The sequence below is a fragment of the Halichoeres trimaculatus genome, unplaced genomic scaffold (genome assembly GCF_033239565.1).
Source record: "Halichoeres trimaculatus isolate MK-OKI-2021-1 unplaced genomic scaffold, fHalTri1.1 fHalTri1_scaffold_11, whole genome shotgun sequence".
NCBI classification, from domain to species: Eukaryota; Metazoa; Chordata; class Actinopteri; order Labriformes; family Labridae; genus Halichoeres; species Halichoeres trimaculatus.
In genome coordinates, this window is record NW_027437189.1 from 16,539,401 (window position 1) to 16,554,927 (window position 15,527).

Consider the following 15,527-nt stretch of genomic DNA (forward strand, 5'->3'; position numbering starts at 1 on the left):
TCATTTCGGTCTGCAGGCTGTGTCCTGTGTTTATTTTCCCCCAAATTTTCACTTTTGGATTTTAAGTTTGAAGAATTTTTGGATTTCCTGTTTGAACTTTTGAATTGTATTAATAAAATATTTTTTGATTTGAATTTGCACACGGGTCCTCCACCTCTTGTGTTTCCTGCCATTACCCTGACCAAAGTACTGTGGGCTGAGCTTGACTATGTGGAATGCCTGAACTGAAGTTGTGCTAAAAGAAAAAAAGTTACTTTGCACTCATCAGGTCGGAAAAAATGTCTATGTAAAATAATCACACCACGGAGACAGTAGGCACCCTGACACTCACACTCACTTATCAAAGAAGACAGTGGAGCCAGAGTACATCTTGCAACATCGGCTTTATTAAGTTCAATGCAGTTTAAATTTTTACAATGGCATTCTAAGACACACAAACAGACCATTGGACATGGTTGCGATCTTTAACTCTCTTGACTTTATCACCAGCAAATTATCTCAGAGACCTAGCTTTCTTGAAAATATGACTTTCTTTGCATTTTCGTATCTATTGACAGTCCAAATATCCTAAAAAACACAATGAATGACTAATCACATAATGCAAAGATGAAGTTTAAGGCCATTTGAAGGGGCACAATTTTACATTTTATACACCAAATATAAATAATGTTTCAAAGCCATCGGTTCAGTTTCTCTTAAATATGTTACTAAGCTAAAGTTCTATTCTAATCCGTTTAAATAACTAGCATATAGGGTTGTGCCAATGCTGTTACACCTCCTTCATTTGTGCCTCCTTCAAAAACATTTTGCCACACAGAAATTCACATGCATGCACACACACACACACCCTCACATACACACGCACACACACGCATACACACTCATATATGTGTAGGAAGGGAACTTGTATCAGTGAGTGCCAGGACAGCAGAGAAAAGCCTGCGAGCAGCTTCTTGTCGGGGCTTACACTAGAAAAATATATATTTATTTATACTGTACTGGAATGTATGAGAGCAGATCTTGGCTAATAAGACGCTCAGAACACAAGCCTTTAGAGAATTAGACTCGTAATGTCTTACAGTTTTAGTCTTGATTTGGTGGCTTTTTGTTCTAAAGATAACAAGCAGGAGTTTATAAAGAGAAATTTAGAATGTGGACGTTTTTAAATGAGTGTGATTTTGTGGAATGTGAGGAGGGAAAGGAGGAAAAGATGAGTGAGAAAGAGGGATGAGTCCTGGTTTGAAGATGGAGGAGCAGCTGGTGGCTGGACACAGACTGGCAAAGAAGTGATGGATGAATCACGCATTAATCCCCCCCCTTCCTTCAGTGTTTACTCTCTAAATCTCAACAGGACTGGATCCAAAGCTGAACTTAAGGATAACGTCACCGTCTTATCCTCTATATATCTTTACATGGAGCTGCTATTTTGCAAAACAGAGCCAAGGATGTGTTGTTTTTATCAGGAGACAGTTTCAGGATGGATGAAGAATGAAGCTTTAGGGACACGGAGAAAAGTATCCCCACCCCCCTGTTAAAATAATGAAGCCGCCAGTTGTTGTGTTGGAACATCAGGGGACGATCCCGGGACTTGAGCTTTAAATTAAAGATGTTTAGAAACAAAGACACGGTCTCTTTCTCTCCATCTCCTTGTCTCTTGTGGACTACATCTGACTGGCAGGTGTGTACAGTATCAGTGTGTGCGTGTGCTGATGTTTGTTTGTGTGAGGCAGCAGGTGGGCCAGCTGTGAGTGACACACGTGACTAGGTGCAGTGACAGCTGAGGGAGCACAGAGGAAGAGGGGGATGGAGGTGTGTGTAAGTGCGTGTGTGTGCATGTGTGTTGGGGGGGGTCTGTTAGGTACAGTGAGTGTTGCTGATTTGCTTTAGACGGCAAACAGACATTTCTGATCAAACCTAACACCTGATGCACGACTGCATCGTCTCTTCAAAGACAGCTGCTTCATCAATTTGCTACATAAATCCTCAAAAGGCCGTGGTGTTGATTTAACATGAAGTATAACAGTATCACTGATACATGTGTTTGGGAAAGGTGTAAAAATACAAAAAATAGGATGGATTTTTGATGTTCATCAGGAGACAAAGGGGAGATTTGGAGCGAGATAATGGTTTTATGTCCAATTAGAAAAATTTAAATATTTAGATCCACTCAAAGCTTCATGTTTCAGTTTCATTGTTGATGTGTCTGTCATGCTGTATAAATGTTCCACATTTTATCTTAAAAAAATGTTGGATTTTAAAAAAAAAAGGAAAAACAAGAAAAGGTGTTTTTAATAGTTCAACCAACAAAAGAAAACCCCCAAAATGTTGAATTTTAAATGTACAATCAAACTGGGACTTTTTGTTTTGTTGAAGTTTTGCTTGAGGCCTCTCTCTGAATTTTAAAAGTTTTGCTATGGGCGTTAATCGACTCTAGCCACTCTTTCAGGTCATTACAGAATGGAGAAGATAGGTCATGACATTCTGTGATGTACTTTCAAAAGACAAAAAAATAGTTTTAGAGTTGGCTGATCTACTTTTTTAACCATTTTGACTCAGCATGAACTTTAGCGGAGAGCAAACACTCAGCTTGTAGCACATAATAAGGGAACAGAATTGCTAACCATATACTAGTATTTGTCCCAAAAGCACCTGTGTACAACAACTCAAAGGTGTATCACAAAGCATCTGATAAATCTTTATATGTTCTGCTTATAAATGCTTAAAGGGGTTGTTAAAATAAATAAAAAAGTGAGACCATTAGGATTGAAGAGTCTGGTGCTGAGTGTTTCTGTGCTGCATTTTCTATTGTACGAGTTGCTACAGTGTTTTGCTGCATTCTTCAGCTACTGTGTAGTAAGCAGAGCCTGGCACAGCCAGACCAGTTACTAATGGGTATTAGTCTGAGACCTCCTGGTTGATTCTCATCAGCTGGGTGTTTCCTTCATTTACAAACCAAACAAAAAGTCTGTCACATAGCAGTGCTAGGCTAGTTCTGTGTATCCAGCTTCTGACTGGTTTACAAATACCTCAGCATATTTAAAGAAAGCCAGAAATGGCATAATTTGGTCCTCAACACTTTCACTTGAACTGTAAAATGAACACAAGGAAAGTTCATTTAATGGAGATGATTCAGAGCCTGACATTTTATTGTTTAAACTGATGGTTCTAAGACTGGGGATGTGATCAAAGGTGCCCTGCTTGTATGAAGTGCTGATACTCTGATTCTTAAAACTTGTAACACAAAATGACTGAACAGGATAAGGATCAAAACAAAGCCAAACATAACTCTGAATCACAGATCAGCGAGAACAGTGGGTTCTTTTTTAATGGATCATAAATCAAAAACCAAGCATCCACAAACACAAACAATCAGAGGAGTTGAATCCCATTGGGTTTCAGTTTAAGACTCACTAATTGCTTCTTAGGTTGGGTCTAGTTGGTAACCCAAGATTTTGAAAATTTTGCATGAATGCACTCTCTCCCTCATACTATTATTTTGGCCGAATCAATGATTTTTCAGAAAAAAAGGGAATTTGGTGTTAAACATAATCAAAATGCAACACTTACACCAAAAAGAACTTTTTTGGTTCAAAAGAATATGTCACTGAAAAACCACAATCTGCTGAGTAAAAGATGTTATTCAGACATATTTATCCAACCTGATTAACCATCTGAAGAATGACTACATACAACTCTTACAAAATTGTCACAAATCTAGGGTTACCTCCTATGATCAACCCTTCTGTGAACTAAAATCTGTTTGACTCCTTATTCATCAACCTTCATACCAAACCCATAAAAACAAACGACGAGATGAGACAGAACATCAGAGTGAAGTCATGGATTATGATGTGTTATGATGTGATGGTGATCAGGATGGCAGTCAGGAAACAGGAACTAGAAGAAGAGTTTTCAGAGGCAGGTGCTACACCCTCACCTGCTTTCACTTCCCATATGGCACATACAAAGCTATGGTAGAGCTGTCTGGAAGGACGAGTGACAAGCTTCAAGACGAGACATGAAGAGCGCCTAGTGCCCCGCAGGATGTGGACTCTTTAGATAAGACAATTTTGAGTTAAGTGTAAGGAGTGGAATCAGTTTTAGTCTCTTCAAGGATAAAGCAACCAAAATTTGTTAAAACTAAACATACGCACATGTAGAAAGTAAAACAACACAGGAACCAGCAGAGAAAAGAATGAAAAGAAGAACTGGTTCAGTAGGAAAAAGAAGAGTACATCTGTCTCTTGTTTTAGCACGCTTTTTTCATCGGGGTGGAACAAGGTGAACACATGAATACAAGTTACTCTTCCTCCCCTCTGTCTTTTTCTCAAAAGTTCAACAACGCACGAGGATTCTGAGTCCACTGTGAGTGAAAGGGAAAGAAGTAAACATCATCAGCAGTTCTGACGAGACAAACAGGACCTTCATTTGAACTTTCGTGGGCCTTTAAGGTGGGAGAAGTGAAATAAGGGGGAGACTGTTAAGAGAGGGTTGTTTGTGTGTTTCTTTACAGGCGTTTCTGGGCAATAAGTGAGCCCACCACCACTCCGGTCACCAGCGTCACCCCTGCCAACAGCCACTTCTTGAAACTCTCCTGGGACCTCCTGATCTCTGCTGCAGCGTCCTGACCAAAGATTTCAGAAAAGCGCTCCTGGAAGACAAAAAAGAAGAGGAGGAAGAGGGTTAACACACTGGGTTTTTCATGTGCGATATATTCAAATTACACTGAAAATGTAAACATGCACCCTTCCCAAAACTCTAGTCAAAATAAAAGGCCACAGTCAGGTGGATTCCCTCCTCTAAAGGTGTCTACGCCTGAAATGACTGTTGATACACCCACAGCTGGGTATCAGTATGACTACTAGAACCCACACATGTGGAAATTTCCATCCGCCCATCCTCCGTTCACACAGGTAAGTCAACATCACGACTACAACCCACAAAACCACCTGCATCGATTCTGTACTCAGCCACAACAAGATCTCACTGATAACAGGAAAAATCCACAGTGTTCGGATCCTGTCCCCACAATTGTTGCTTTAAAATTTTCCACCACCACCTCCCCCCTCCCTCTCTCCCTCCCCCTCTCCTCCTTTTTACGGTATCCCATCAGTTCTGCAGCAGATTCCTGCAGAACCACTGTTGTTGCTGACATTCTTTCCCACCGTTGTCCTCAGATTGCCAAGCCTACATAGCCGCCCACTGAAATCATTTCCTGGAAATGAGCTGCAGAAGACACAGTGCTGATCTCTGGCCACAGGGAGGCACCAGTGAGGCTGAAATTTAGAATATAAACCCCTCAGACAGGACGCGGCCCCATGCTGAGTCCTGGCTGATAAGAGTCATCATGTTATACACAAAGCAGAGATAGCGGTGCTTTACCTTTGGGACAATCATCTTATCTGCACCAATCAACAAATGACTCACTCAAACAGAAAGGCTGGATTTTAAAGATCTTTCCAGAAGAAAGAAAGAGGTGGAGGGCTTTTCCAGGAATGTGCTGATAGAGACAGGAAGAACGACATAAAAAGACAGAAAAGTTATCAAAGGGTAAAATGCAGGGGGAGGAGGTGGAGGTGTCGCTGAAAACTGGAAAAACTACAATAAATCTTTCATATTTTATGCAACAGGGTTGTTGTTTTTTCTTTTTCAAATATAACTTTAAACCACAACCTGAGAGTCAAAACAAAAGTGACATAACATACAAAAACAGAATAGATAAGTTCCACTGAAAAACCTCAGACTGTAATTTCCCACAAGACTAATAACGTCGCTGGAAAGACTTCCAGGTTTAAAGCAACGGTTCTGTTTCGCTGAGGTGGAATTGCATGAGATGCTTTGCAAAATTAAGATCAAGAAGTGTGTATTACTATTCAGATCAGGGCTGCTGAAAATGAGCTAAATTATGGGATGGAGCTGGAGTTGTCTGCAGTGGATGATTGCCTGGCAGACGACATCTCCTCATACGACCCCACCTTACAGAAAGTGAACTGTCCCTTTAAATCTAAATGACTTTCAAACTGAGTGGTTATTGCGGTGCAGGATTACCATCATGAGCTTTTCAGAGGAACTCTTTTTGGAATTTATTCTGTTTTTGTGTTATTTCACTTTCATTTTGACTCTGTCAGGCTGTGGTTGACAAACTTTTCTCATCTCATCCAAATTTGGGGATGTTCTTTTTTACATATCGATCCTGACTCAACACGATTTAATGACTAAACCCTTACAAGACTGGGATTAAGGATAGAAACAAGTGATCTGTTTCAGAAAACAAATCTGCTTTCAACCCAATAATCAGTTTACTGAAATCCAAGACAGAAAATCCTAGCCACTCTCATTAGGACAGTTAAAAATGTCACTATTTTAAAGTCACGGTCATGTTTGACCCTAAATTCACACTTCTACATGTTTCAACATCAGGCCTCCATCAGGAAGCTAGAAGACTATGACTGAGTTCTGATTCTAATTCCAACCCAAAGAGCGCCTCAAATTATACTATTTTTAATCCAGATCTCTCCTTCTTCTTCTTGTATTTAATCATTTAATATATTCTATCATTTTTCTGCACTTAGTATATTGCTTTGCTTCATCTTTGCATATTTAATGGTTTGCTGCTTGTTTCTGTAAAATCCAACAGTAAACTGAAAACTATTTAGTGTGGATTAATTGGAACCTCGCAAGAACATTTAAAATGCTGCTATGATTTGACAGTAAAATAGTGGTTAATCAATTTACCAGAGAAGCAATGATACATTTAGTCACAGCTTCACATAAATTAGGAAATAGTTACTTTTTTGTTGAATATTATTTGCAATTCTGTAACAGTTTCAAACAATGGAGTGAGCAAGAAGCTGTTTTCTGGTTTAAAACTGAATCCACAATTTGTCTTGAACACCGTTGGACATTGAAGGCAACAGCAAACAGAAATGCAGCTTTGCTTCATGTAACTGTCACTGCTTTGACATGACATCGACAAATGATGGACGTCAGTAAAATGCCTGCAGCCTTGATTGCTTGTCTCATTGCTTCACAACCTTCACTAGGTCACAAGACAGATGGACAAGTGTGTGAGGAGAGGAGACAAGGATACTTCAAACCGGCTGATTTATTGTTCATACCTTTTTACATTTAAAGCCACTTCATGTATTATATTGGGTTATTTTAAATGCTCTACACTTCAAGGATTAATCACATAATCAGGATTGAATATTCTATATAAATTGAAGGGATTTTTTTTTTTAACAGCGAGGCCACTGACACCATGTAACATGAGATCATTACATTCTGATGGTGTTATTTTGAGGACATTTCAATGTAGGGGAAATTCAGTCTTTGTAATAAAAAAAGAAACCTTAAAAAATAAGATCATACTTCCTGTGTTTTATTTGGAGCTGAGGTTTGGTTTAATGTGATAGAAAGGATCTCTGTTCAAGAAGACGGTTGTGGATAAAGGCAGTAAGGTTAGTGAAAACAGTCCTTGAGGGATAATCCAACATCCAATAGGGAATTTGATTCTACCCTGATGGAAATCCTCGCAAATTAATGAGATGTGATATCGATTGGATCAATAAGGAAATGAAACAGCGCATGCTACAGCTCTTTGAGGCTCCAGGGCTGGACTGAAGGGGAGGAGATTCTCACAACACGAAGAAAACAAGACATTAAGAGCTGTTACTGAACATTCAGGGTTCCCATAAATGAGGGTTTATAATTTTAGTTTCAGGATATCAACTTTCTGGGAAGGACTCCAGAACACAGGAGAAATGATACCAAGAAGCCAGAGGGCAGAGAGTGGAAGAGCAAAGGGAGGGAGGGAGTGAAAGACTGAGGAATGAGGAGGAGGAGCAACATTCCTGAAACATCTCAGAAGTTTGAAGTCATTCTTATCTTTGTATGACTGCAAAAGATTAGAGAGAATATTTTCATATCCCAGCCTCTCCTGCAGCCTCATGAGGTGATATCATTACTGTCAGACCAGAGCAAAAAAAACAACAACAATGAAACTGACCCTGACCCGGTCCTGAGATCTCAGGAAACAGACTAACAATGAAACTGCACAGCGACAGGATGCCCTCTGCATAATCCAAAAGAGGGAAGGAGGTGTGTTTGTTACGTCTGTTGCACAAACATATTTAAACGCTTTCTGAGGAAACTAATCATGGCTTGGTGACCAAGGTTTCCAAGAATATGCAGGGTGTAAACTTGTGGGGTGAGATAAGGGGAGGTGCAGTGATGACATCACTTCCGAGGTTTATGTGCATACGCTACAGTCTTAACCAGAAACAAGAGTGAGATGGGAATGCACTATTATGGTAACGATCTGTCTTAGCAGCAAAATATGCAAGACTTGGCAGGCTTTAAAAGACGGTTCATGGCATCAGAACCAATTGCTGCCATGTACAGGGTCAAATGACAGAAATAACAGATAATTGAAATTATGTCGACTAGATCTCTTGGGGATGGGCTTTGTTGAGAATTAAAATAAATGAAGAAGAAAAAGAAAAAAGACAAACACTTAAGAGGATATGTAATTCACATTTAACAAATCAAAGAAATCATATTGAAACTGAAATATTCAAAACAAGTTTAAATATTTGTCTGCAGTTATCATCTTGTCAGCTGCACTAACTGGAGCAGAAACTTCTATCAAGATCTGACTTCTCTCATTCATTCGTTCGTTCATTCATGCCCCGGCTTTAAATAAACATACACACTCGCATAGCACACAGCGCTCACAAACTCAAACATACTATAGAAGCTTTACACTTGTGTAATCAATGGCCACAGTCACTGAGTAAGAATGAGTAAATATGTGACTGAGCAGCACAGAAGCTTCCTCACGGCCAGAGTTTCTCCTTCAACCTCCATCATTCCTCATCTCTTACTCACTGGTACACTGTGGCCTTACATGCTGACCCTATCACAGGCAGTGCCAAGGACTTGTTAATGAATGTGAGGGATAGGAGGGACTTTCATTACTGTGTGTCTGAGAGGAAGCTGCCAAGGAAGAGCAAATATTTGCCTTCAGCCTCACCTTGACTTCCTGAAGGAGCTGAACAGCACATGACAGAGACTCTGGCCTACGTGCTGACTTAGCCTGTATTTGTGACCGTATCTGCTCACTCGTGTATGACATAGTTGTTTTGTGTACAATCTGTAAACAACAGTGTTCTCCCTGAAGAGGCCTATTACTGCATCTTATGAGATATTTACTGTAGCAAAGTTTCCCCCTCAGCATCCTCCTGACTGAGCTGCATTAAAGTAAAGCACTTGGAATAAGCCATGAGGGACTGATAAATGGTTTTAAAGTAAATAATGACGTAGTGTGATTACACAGCCCTGTACATCATGTCCAATGAGTCAATGTTTTACAGTAGCTTTTAATCGCTTTCAAGAGGCAGTCTGACCGCTGCCGATCCCTCCCCGTGAACCCTTAGAGAACAATGTGAGGAATGAGGGTGTAGAGACCAAACTACAGCACGTGATAACACCTGTTAAAGGGACATGTCGTGACATGTTGTTATTCAGTGATTGGAAATGCATTACGCAATAGTATTTGTTGATAGTGTGGGATGAATCAGTTTTAGTATGCGTTGTTATTTAATTCCTAACTAGGTGTGGTAAGAGTATCAGACTAAGAATAGACAAAGATCCTCTAAGTCTACTCTGTTGCTTGTTTCTATTCTACAAGATTTGAAAGCAGCTTCAGTGATAAGTAATTAGTTTAAGTTTTAATCTCAGGGTTGGAGACTACATTTGCTCAAGTATATCTTAGGTGTACAGTAATGTCTATAATTACTCTCTGCAAGACTTCTTCTTGGGAGGTAAAATGAATCCATTCTGGATAAAACTCTCCCACGCTGCTGCTTAATGAAGGGCGAAAGCACAGTGAGGGCAGAAATGTCAACATAACATACTTTTGCAGAAGTTCAGCTTTTCTAATGTTAGCTTCAATGGAAAAGTTCATTTTGCTATAATTTATCACGAATAGGCACACTTTTATTTACCTAGACTGCTTTACCTAGTGAGTCTTAAACTGCTTTACCTGAACTACTTTCATGTTCATTTTCACAACAAGCTGTTTACAATTCATGAGGAGGCATCCATTCAACTAGACGAGCTTTACCGTTCCCATTATCAGAGCCCCCTGCCCCCCATGAATTACATCAGTCCTATCTTTCAGCAGCTTCATTGGCTTCTGGTCGAATACTTCATGGATTTTATGGTTTTACTCTTCACCTTTAAGGCCATCAATAGCTTTGTTCCTTTGTACCACATCAATAAACCCACCCACACTGGCCCCCTCGTTTCATCAAAAGGACCATGAGGACTTTCCAAGTGATCTTGGAAAAAAGTCTCACTTCTATATATACACCTGATCATGATCTAAGATTTAGAATGAGATTATCAGCGCCAACGTAGGCTATTTCTAAATTTTTCTCAGCTTCCAAGTCAGTTCAGACCGAATCGATTTAGGGCACAAGGTCGCCATGACAACACCACGCCAGCTGATGAAGTTCAGCAGGGAAGAAAAATTTGTTTTTCTTGGCTGTAAAGGATTTCTTGGATTTGTTTTGTAGCAATGGTTGACACTGGAGCAGGGCTGTCAAAAAGACGGAAGAGCAGGAGAAAGCTCAACAGGAGAGTGATAGGGCAAGGGTTCAAACACGGGGGACGTGGTAAAAGTTATCTTGAACAAATCTAATCTGCTCTCCATTTTTTTCTGCTGGTGAGATTCACATCCTCACGACAGTGGCTGCAAGTGCTCATGGGAAACAGAGTCTTTATGCGGGAAAATGCTTTTCCAAATAGCCCTCACAGCCCCCTAATGTCACTGCACCTCCCATCTGCCGGACCACTGTGGACAGGTTGCGCTGTGAGAACTATCTGTTAAGCTTTGTTTGGCCAGTGGCCAGAATCTGTAGTGTTATTTTCCAATTAAAGACTCTGTTTCCCATGAGCATCATCACCCACTCATAAGACAATTCTTGCTAAAGTGTGCTTTTGTTTAGGAGACAAATGAATGAAGGGCAGATTTTTTCTAGTGCCTCTTTTTTCTGACCAAGACAACTTTTTTTCACCTAATGCAAAGCAACGAGGGGATGCATTAATTTTGAGATAAAAAGCACTACTGTTGGAACTGTTGTAATTTAGTGTTCAGGTGGTGACGAGACTGAGTTACTCAGCCTGATGCTCTAAGACGTGTCCTTAACATGTAAAAAGAGACTATTTCAATATCATCTAAAAAATCCTCACATTATCTTCAAGTAACTCAAACAGGAGGAATCTGAAACTGAGGATTTAGAGGGGTGTATTTTACGATTAAGGATTGTATATCCAGGATAAACTGCTAATGACATAAATGTTAATAGCAGTAATAAATTAGCATCAAAGGAGCAGGCTAGAAGAACTCAGTGCTGTCAAAGCCTGAGAGGATATCTCATCTTTATGATGTTTACCCAACGTATTTAAAAGGCCTCATCAGTTAAGGAGGAAATGCGTCAAACACTCAAACCAGCCTTTCCATTGGGGACACTAGGTTCATAAATTTCCCCAAACAAACTGTGATCACACCTCATGACATAATTTAGATATAAATCATCACTTCAACAACTTCTGCACTCCAAATTTTCCAATCAGTATCATAACATGTACCACTGCTGAGAATTGTTATATGTAGCTCTACAGAATATGCCAGTTTTTTTATAACCTTTCCACCAAAGTCCAAAAGCAAACTTAATTTTATGCTTTGAAAAAAATAATCAAGAAGAATGAACTAAAATGTTAAATATTCCAATATCACCACAGTGCTGTTTAGAAAGTTTGACTTCATGCCCAAAGGGGTTCTTGTTTCATTTCCTGACCAGCATTACCAGTCAGCTCACTGTGCTCATGTCAAGGAAGCACTGCTGGTTTGGATTTGCTCTATCTCTCCTGCTCCCACCTGGCAGGTAAACCCAGTCTTTATCTACCCTCTACCTTTCCTTTTCACACGGTCACGCCTTTATTTCTTTATCTCTCCTTTGTCCCAGAGGAAATCAGGTGCTAGGCAGCAGCCTGCAGAGCGCTTTCAGGCCTTCCCTCTGCTTTCTTTTTTCATGCTTTTCTGTGACTTCAACTTTCTCTGCTTTGTTAGTTGGGGTGAAAAAAGGATGAGGGAAGGATTAGCTCATGAAAGCAAAAGGGTGGATATAAGGGGGAGACTGGGAGACATTGGTGTAGGTGCAGAGAGAGGAAAGTCTGCAGACGGTTGCCACGGCTACCAGAAAGCACCTGATTAGCGTGTGTGATGTGTCAGAGTGTGTCTGGAACTGTAGGTCCATCCTGTGTCTGATAAATGACCTGATGCTACATGTGGAGAAAGGAGCGTTTTAACGATCATTAGCAGCAGCTTCCTATTCATCAGCTCTGACTTGCGGGTTGCTCTGGTGTTGCACCATAACAAGCTGCAACACTCAAATCCCCCGATTGTGAAAGCCTCGGACCACGACACCCTCACACACACACAAACACACACACACACACGCACACCAGGCATTGATCCTCATATCCTTTTCCTATTAGGCAAAATGGAGCAGAGATAGATTGAAATTCAATAATTATGGGGCACTTTGAAAAAGCACCTTTCAGCTCTGACAGCTCGCCGCCAGTTAAAGTTGATGCAAGAGGAGCTGATTGACCAATCAGGGACACTGATAGTTCCTCCCGCCCTGGCCACATTCATTCATTATGCACATTTTAGTCCATCTGTCATTCTTAATGGTTTTCAAAACACAAAATTACAAAGATATAAAGGGTTTTCTACGCTCTAGTGAAGAAACAATAGTCTCAAAACATCAGTGTTAAAACAGCAACTATTTTACATTTTACCCCAAAAGTCAGTTGTGGATGCTTGTTATAATAGGGCCTGATGCTTTTACCTGGATCTACATCTCATTATTGTTCCTATTAGCAACAATAGTAAGGTTAACAAGTACAAAAACAGAAACAGCTGTCTTCAAAATTAGTCGTTTGTCCAACCAACAAGTTCAATCCTCAGGACTTATAGTGAGCCAAATACAAAAAAAAAAAAACGAACTCAGACATTTTCTAACCAGATATTTAACATCTTTGCTTCAAAAATTGCACAAAAAACTAATTATTAAAGCTGGGGGTAAGGTGCACAGAAATGACTATGTAGTTGAGCGAATGGTCTGGGTTTGAATCCAGCCTGTGACCTCTTTTTGTTGTGTCACTCCTCACTTTCATCCAGTTTCCTAAACTTTCTCCTGTCCTGTCGTCAGATAAAAAGGCATGAATAAAAACAATAAAATAACAGTCAGAAAAATATGTTGCCTATTCACCCATCATAATCAATCTTAGCTGCCTTTTTAAATATTGCATCAAGCCTATTTGTATTAGGGATGGGCATTTTGAGCAAAAGAGATATTCTGTGATTGCACGTATCTATTATTCGAAGATCCCCTTTGGTTGTAAATCCTCCAAACTGTTGACTCCATTTAATATGTCAGTTTGTTTGCGTTAGCCAAGTTAAAGACGATCTGATCAGGACACAGTAAGTTTTATTTTGAAAGTCACTGAGTGTTTAAGGTGGTTTCCGCGCACAACTTCCTGTCCTGATCAACCTGCTTTTATGTGAAATTGAAATATAACAGTTCCGGCATCTTGCATAAAACTGCAAGATGCCACAGACAGGACAGAGGCATTGTCACATGAACTACTCATTGTTTTAAATGTTAATAACTATTTGAATATTCCATAATATTTTCCAACCCTAATTCACGAATCACATTTAACCAATGTTGACCAAAATGCATAATAAAGTTAAAAACAATAAAAAAAAAAGACATTTTCATACTTAAATGGTCAAACCTCTGAGATAATGATGTTATTCTCTGGAAGAGAAGGCCAAAGAGAAGAAAAGGCCTCCATCAGTGGTTTAAAACATTCAAGTGGGGTCAGGTCTTATTTGAGGGGTAGACTATTCCACAGATCTGGGGCAGCTACGACAAATCACACACAGCAGCAGCTGGTTGGTTGACCTCAGAGTATTGACATGGAGAAGATCAGCAAACTATGGAGGTGCCAACTCAGTGAGGTCCATATAGCCAATGTCTAGAAACTGCTAGCAGTGTATGCAAGCAAAGCAGATGGCAGACAGCCTGTCATCACACCAGATTAACATAAGGCCCAACACTAAGTGTGGTTAGTTTGCAGAATCAGAGAGAAAAAGCATCTCATTGCTCCGCTGTGGTGTCATCACAAACGAGAAAATGATAGGAAAAAATGAATAAATACTGTCCATTTTTCAGGACCAGAACATTCTGACATGGAAAGAAGACAGAGGCGTGTTCTTTATGGGGAATACAAATTGGTTTCTGCAGAGGGAATATTAAAATGCCATCCCGCTCCTGCTCACTGAATCAGGACCTCTTGTCAATCAAACGAAGGCTGCAGGCAACCAGGGGAATTTACATCTGTGATCAACAAAGTAAGTCTCCATCCCAACAAAGGCTCTGCAGACTGGTCTGCGGGATCTCTGCAACGCCAAGAAGAGCTTCTGTAAAGGTGAATCTGATGCTTTGCGCATTGTTGGTACAGCTAACTTTAAAGAGGTAACACAAAACCTCTATGAGATTAATGACTACACCACAGGGCAGGGAGCTGTTCACACCAGCACTGATATTTAGGCCTCTGAGTCATCACCACATTTCTGCCCATTATGAGCTCTGAAGCCAATGAAAAACTGCATCCAGGAGTGACAACATATTGTGTGGGTCCTGCAGCAGTGATCTAGCTGGTGGAGCCACAGGACTGTGTCATATCCTTTCTGCTCCTTTCTGACATATGAAACGTCAAAGACCCTTCAGGTGGGTACAATCCACAGCAGAACAGATTCTTCTGTTGATCTGAAGTTGAAGCTTACGGCTACGGAAAGTTCAGTGACTCCTGTGTTCTGTTGCTGCTATCACTCTTGCTGTTCCTCCTCTGCTCTGTTAACCAGCAACAGAACACAGCAAGGGCTCACATTCGTCCGAAGATCAGTCAATCACTCTTTTTGGAATCTATTTAAAACTGCTGAGACAAATTAATAAGTATGATGAGAACCAAGCACAACAATAGAAACCATGTCTGACGGAAAATTTATTGACGTGTTGTTTGATTTTATAGTTTCATTTCTGCAGCCACTCAGCAGAGGGAGCTCTACGTGGTTTGGTTTCACAGTCAGTAAACACTCACATCGTGTATTTTAGCACTGTTCTACAAATACGCTAACTATAAAAAAGAAAAACGTTTTGATGCAACAGTGTTTTTTTTATCCGGTTGAACGTACCTTCCTCTGTTTGCAAAAACCGATCCAGACAACTCCCTTTCAACAGACAAAGGAAGCTTTCTAGAAACTCAGAGAGCACATGATGTTCAGGCCACAGCAGCCACAGGCGGTGGCCGAATGTGACAAAATTGTGCTGACGCAAGAAAGGAAGCCGAAGGTCCCATTCACAAGCAGAAAAGAGGAATCCAGAGAG

General features: G+C 40.3%; 1 protein-coding gene across 1 annotated transcript in view; it reads right to left on the bottom strand.

Annotated features, from left to right (window-relative positions):
- Positions 1 to 372: 372 nt before the first annotated feature.
- Positions 373 to 15,527, bottom strand: part of bcl2l1 (BCL2 like 1) — a 41,390-nt gene continuing 26,235 nt past the window's right edge. Inside the window, exon 3 of the mRNA XM_074682248.1 lies at positions 373 to 4,651. Within this exon, the coding sequence (XP_074538349.1) occupies positions 4,508 to 4,651 (144 nt within the window). The 3' untranslated portion in view covers positions 373 to 4,507. The remainder of the gene's footprint in view (positions 4,652 to 15,527) is intronic.